This window comes from Berghia stephanieae, chromosome 7, assembly GCF_034508935.2.
Source record: "Berghia stephanieae isolate SIO BIC M18660-M18661 chromosome 7, UCSD_Bste_1.3, whole genome shotgun sequence".
Taxonomy (NCBI): domain Eukaryota; kingdom Metazoa; phylum Mollusca; class Gastropoda; order Nudibranchia; family Aeolidiidae; genus Berghia; species Berghia stephanieae.
Window position 1 is genome coordinate 35,950,157 of NC_088366.1, and position 6,000 is coordinate 35,956,156.

At 35.7% G+C, this 6,000-nt stretch overlaps 1 protein-coding gene across 4 annotated transcripts in view; it reads left to right on the forward strand.

Annotated features, from left to right (window-relative positions):
• Positions 1-2,966, forward strand: part of LOC144977160 (putative aminopeptidase NPEPL1) — a 48,153-nt gene extending 45,187 nt beyond the window's left edge. For 3 of the 4 annotated variants that reach the window (XM_078922034.1, XM_078922033.1, XM_078922032.1), the window contains exon 12: positions 892-2,289. In XM_078922034.1, the coding sequence (XP_078778160.1) occupies positions 892-1,167 (276 nt within the window). In that variant the 3' untranslated portion in view covers positions 1,168-2,289. Of the gene's footprint in view, positions 1-891 lie in introns of all 4 variants that reach the window. The other variant, XM_078922031.1, reaches the window with a different exon arrangement.
• The last annotated feature ends 3,034 nt before the right edge of the window (positions 2,967-6,000 follow it).

Here is a 6,000-nt window from a genome sequence, read left to right on the forward strand (position 1 = left end):
TTCAGTAAACCTCTATGCAGACTTTCAAAAAAATTCAGTAATGGGATATAGATAACTACTTCAAGAGCATTTTTTGGATTAACTACGAACGTCGCAAAAGAAATTGAGGGTGAATTATAATTATAATAGTTTTAAGAGTAATAAAAAACAAAAAAATCAGATGTTCACGGATTCATTGTCTTGTAATCAACACTTTAATTGAAAAGTGTTAATGATAATCTGTTTTAAAAATGACCTACATTTGTTTCGTTCTAACTATCATTCCTCATTCATAGACTAATGAAACTTGTCATGTCATAACCATACATCATTACTAACAGTTTCCACCCTACATGCTTTCAATGGCATGTTTTGATTTAACGGGAATACCCAACTGTTGATTGCATACAATTACTATAACATGCATGTCCAGCAAGCGCGCCGTTCGTTTACTTGCCAAAACGGGGTGAGTCATCACCTGGCACATCTGGCATCGCTTAACCGCGGTAGTTCTGTGGGGGGGCCGCGGTATTAAAGTATCGCAATTTGGACACTGTGCCTACTCTTTTGATACAGTGGAATCCTGATAAAAGCAACACCACAGAACCAGAAAAATTGGTTGACTTTAAGCAAAGTTGACTTTAAGCAAAGTTGACTTTATCTACCATCAATGGGACAGACTTAGATAAACAATAGAATATGTGAAACCAAAAAGAGTTGTTGACTTTTAGCAGAAGCTGACAGAAGCTGAAGTGTTGACTTTATGAGGATTCCACTGTGCATTATTGTTTTTCTGTTTACCATGATTGATGACTTTGCCTTGCATGTCATACTTTGCAGCATTGATGTATAGCCTATCAGTCACAACATACCAATATTCATTTAACAAATTTTCTTCCCTTGTCACTGTAGGATCGCAGCAATGCTCAAGTGTCGTGTGCTGGCTTATTTATCATGTCTCACCTGGGACAAGATTTTGGTGGAACCTGGCTCCACATTGACATGGCTTTCCCTGTTCACGTTGGTGAGAGGGCAACAGGATATGGTGTAGCTCTCCTCACCACTCTGTATGGCAAGCAGTCTGAGAATTCCCTCCTCCAGCTGACAGCTCCCGGTGGTTTTGTCAACAATGGTATTGCAATGGAACAAGATGGAGAAGATGGACCAAAGCGAATGAAGCTAAATTGATGAGAGTGCAGCGTGAGAGAAGTTTTGCAGCAAAACTAGATCATCACTTTTCATCAAAGCTCTTCATGTGATCTTGACATTGTCATGTGATCTTTGGGAATTAAAGTATTGTTCGTTTTTTTTTTCTTCTGTAAACTTTTTGAATATTGCATATCAATGTTGTGTCTCGAATAAATTTTTTAATTCAAAGATTTGTCAAAACTTTTCTTGGATCTCTTTCTTAGTTTTGAAATCATAACAGTGGTAATCAAATAGTTGATGTTCTGCCTTAATAATAATATTTTATTAAAATATTCTACTTTTTTTTTTCTCCAAAATTGTGACAAGAAAAACTGATCAAAGATCACTCTGCTTGTTTCAAATGTGTTTGGTTTATGACACACAAAGGTATACTATACATTGTTGCATGCTTATACCAACTGGCATGCTAAAAAATATCTATACAAGTATTATGTCAATATAACAGGAACAGTGAAAAAAAAAAGGATCAAGGGGAAATCAATGGCAAATTGGAGGTTTCAAAGTTACATTCATAAGGGATGGGGGAGGGGGGAGACCTTGTACAGACGGGTTTGACTTGCCTCTAACCTACCATCATATAATTTCACCAAGATGGACGAGACCTTCTGTGAAGCCTGCAGCTTTAGCTCTGCAGTTAGAGTTAGACAAAGAATTGCGGAAATGAAGTTTCACCATTAGTGATGGTGATCAGCTAATGGCCATACTTGCTCCCTTTTCAAATTATCATTGGTTGATGATATCAAATTTCAACGAACGACATTGGCTTCTTTCATAGGTTACCATTAGTAATTTCACATTTTCATAGTCTCTCACTTTCTCTCCTTGCTGGATATCATTGACCAATTATCTCATAATCTCATTGATTATTTTTCTCACTCACAAAGTTGTGGTGTGGATATAAGCATTTCCTGGTCAAATCTATGTCACTATACAAGATCTTTATGTAATAGTATTATATTTTGGCACAATGTCAATGTTCACTTGATGATGACAAATGCATAATTGATATATCCGTGCAACACTGCATCCAAATTTAACCATTTTTGTTGTTGTTGTTCACTCTAATCAATTTCAAGACACAATAAATTTTTCAAAACTTCACCATCTGAAGCACTTGGTAAATTTCTTACCATTTATTTTTATATATTTATCCACTTATTGATGAACTCATCAGGGACGCCACGGACCCAGGCTTGTGTAAACCCTTATGTCCCTTTGACCATAAAACTTGTTATTTTGTTTTTTTAAAAGGATTGGTTTTTTTCACTTATAGTAAGGGTCAGCTGAGTTGGTAAACGTTTATTAAAAATGGTGTTGAGAAGAGCAATATACATGGATCATGAAGTGATGGGTATGATTATCATTAACACCTCATGATCCACAAAAATTCTTTTCAAATTATTTTTTCTAATTAGAAATTCAATCCCGGGATCAATCAGATGATGTTATTCACTCAAAGCAATGGACATTAAAACTTTTTTTTCGGTATTGCTTATAGGTTATTTAAAATTTTTATTGAAAATTGATAATTGGAATATTTTTTTTAATGCATTATAAAGTTGAAATAAATTTTGCACTGCAAAAAATAGTATTAGGATTGATAGAAATGCAAATGGTTGGGAATTTTTTGAAAATGGTGTGAAATTATGAGTCCTGGGAAGTTAGCATGGGTGCAAGAGTGCCGGCTACAGTCGGCCTGCCGGCCATTTGGATTACCGAAAAAAACGTCGCCGGCTTTTTGCGATTTGGATTTGATTGATTTTTTTTTTTTTTTTTTGTGACAAGAAACTTAACAAATTACTCCATTACAACCTTTGGATTAAATATACAACAATTGCGGACTACTATTATGATGACTAGATGCTGAGAACAAGACTTCAAATGACGAGGTGAAGTCCGTGAATCTTGCAGGCTTTTTCAGATTATATGTCTGGTCATAAGTAGACTTGCAGGCTTTTTGAGGTCCAGTTGCTTGCACCCATGGAAGTTAGTTGCCACTAAAATTATGCGTCTCCATTGAATTAATCATATTTTATCATCTCTTTATTTTTCATCCCAAGTTTTGGTAAATATTGTACAATTCTTATATTTATCCATTCATTTATTTATGATGATATTATATTGTCTCTAACAACTTTTCATCTCAAGCATTATATATTCTTATGAAAGTCATTGTCTAACGATTTAATTGATAGAAAAAAAGTTAATGAATGAGGGCAGGACCTTGACATATGTTCGGCGAGACAGGAGAGAGTGAAAATAAAAAACATGCTCATTGTTATGGTACCAGTTGCTGCCATTTCCCTGTGATGAAAGTAGCTAACAAGAAACAAGTACAGTCCAACGTCTTGATAATGACATCATCACCTGGGACCTGAAAATTATGTCGGTGGAAAAAGGGTGTGTGGAGAGATCTGTGGTGATAATGATGTGATGCAAGGACCAGTGCCTGTGATAAGACATGTCCCAATCATGTAATACTATGTATTTTTCATGTTGACAAAGGGTTTACCAGTTAAGCTTTCATTCTCTGATGTGTATTGCCTTTGTTTTGATTTTAAACAATGCTTGAATGCCATTCCCTCTATATCATTTATCCAGGCTTGGGACCGGCATGAGTGCAGTTGTTTTATTAAATGATTCCTTCTTGAGTCGTCAGCAAGGTTGTCAGTGGTTGGTGATCAGTAATGACACTGTTGATAGCGCCTGTAACCACAGAGCATCTGGTCAAGTGTTGTTTTGTGCCAAGGCTACCGGGCAGGTTTGCGACTGTACACAAATGCGGCAACGACTTCACCACCTGGATACACTATTGTAGTGTGAGACCATTAGAAGCTACTGCTGCCAGAGGTCCTTGTGATCAATTTCGACATTGAAAGTTGATAAATAGAACTTCACTTGGCCAAACACTACAACCATTTTGACCCTTATTGAAAAACTCAATGGTTTTGATAAACAAAAAATCGACTACACCAGGGGAAAAAACTTATATATATATTTTTTTTTATGTCGCTAAACAGGGTTTTTTGCTAATATTTGTATTTCATTATTTTAGGTTTTTTACTACTGATGATATAAAGTAAAAAAATTGGGATCAGGGGGCAATGTCGCTTTCCAGGTATTGTGGTTATTCAAGGGTGTTGTTATCCAGAGGTTTCACTGTGGTTCCAACTTGAGCATAATTGACAGTTAAGATTTAGGACTAAAGGTTGAGGAAATTTACTGCATAATAGTGAGTTTCTTGCCTTTGGATTGAAAGGTTTGGGTTTGAAACCAGATGGAGACAATTTTTTCTTGTGATCCTTGGGCTTTAATGGCTCCGTCCAATTCAGTCACGCAGATGGTCTTTGATAAAGAGCCTTTTAAATATTTCAATATGTGTTGAAAAGGAAGTTTAACTAAAACATAAAACTCTACGATTGCAGAAAAGCCTAAACTGAAAGAGAGTTTTTATTTTGATGCCAAATATTGCAATGTTAAGTTCTACACCTTGTGTGAAATATCCCGATCCTTGCGTCAAATTCAGATTGTAGAATTGTTTTGTTTTGGTCTTTTTAATTTAGACTATTATACACTTTTCATGAGCATATCATTCCATACCTATCAGGTATTTTAATATTTTCTTGTCACTGTCCAGTGTCCCAATTTTAATTATTGATATGAGTAGAGAAATAGAAAGACTAATGAATAAAAAGAAACAATTGTATGTCATGTGAAAACAATAAGGTGTGCATGATGTAATGTTAGTCTCCTCCTATTTGAACAAAATCACCATTCAATGTGGAAACGTGATTTTGTCATGTCTCATTGTTGATGGTGTAAAAAAAAAGAAGTCATGTGCTTCTTGCTATTTTTTTTTTTTGGAGAGGGGGGTGTGTGTGTGTGGGGGGAGGGGGGGGGGTGGCGGGGGGTGTTCAACTGTATCACTTACAATGCTATTTTTTAATTATACATGACCTGTGTTGAAAAGAAGTGTGGAATTAACATCTTGATTGGAACTGTCTAGTCTGGAAGTGATGAGTTAAAGATATTGTGGTGAGATTCTCTTACAAATCAAAAGTAACTCTGAATATGGACCAAGAACTCTGATGGTTATATGGTTGTTTTAGTTTGGTCATTTACAACAGTGTGAGTGATAGAATGACACCTGTGGTTTTTATTCATCTCTTTTCCCCACACTTTCCATGGAGGTTATTGCAAGCTTACGTGAACACAGTGTGATTGTTTTAGCAATTTTAATTGTCATCTGCATTTTTTGCCAAATTGGGACCTAAAATTTGCCAAAAGTTGCCAAAATAAAATCCCCAGAATTTGCCAAGAAATTTGCAAAAAAGACCAAAATTTGTCAAAAAATTTGCCGAGGAGAACTAAGCGTTTCAGTAAAAATTAACACACGATACAGAAAAAATTATATATAAAAGACAATTTATTACATTTAAGGAGGCTACATTGATTAATTTACACAATAGCGTTGTTACAAAGATTTTAAAGGATCATTAGAGAGTAGCTTTCCTTGGTTTGGGCCCAGGCAAAGCTGCAACATTCAAGTTTCGCACCTTTTTTTTTCGTTATTTTGTTTCCGCTTCTTTTTTTCCCCCAAAATTTGCCACGCGATTTGCCAGTTTTCCCAGAATTTGCCACGATTTGCCAATTTTGGGAAATTTGACAAAATTTGCGGATCGCCCTGATATTTGCGGCCGCAAAAAATGCAGATGACGGGTTTATGGCGAAGATCAAATCCAGGCAGTTGACAATCATTTCGGCGATGGGAACACCCTTATAAAATATCCTTATCATTTTTTGGGACATAAG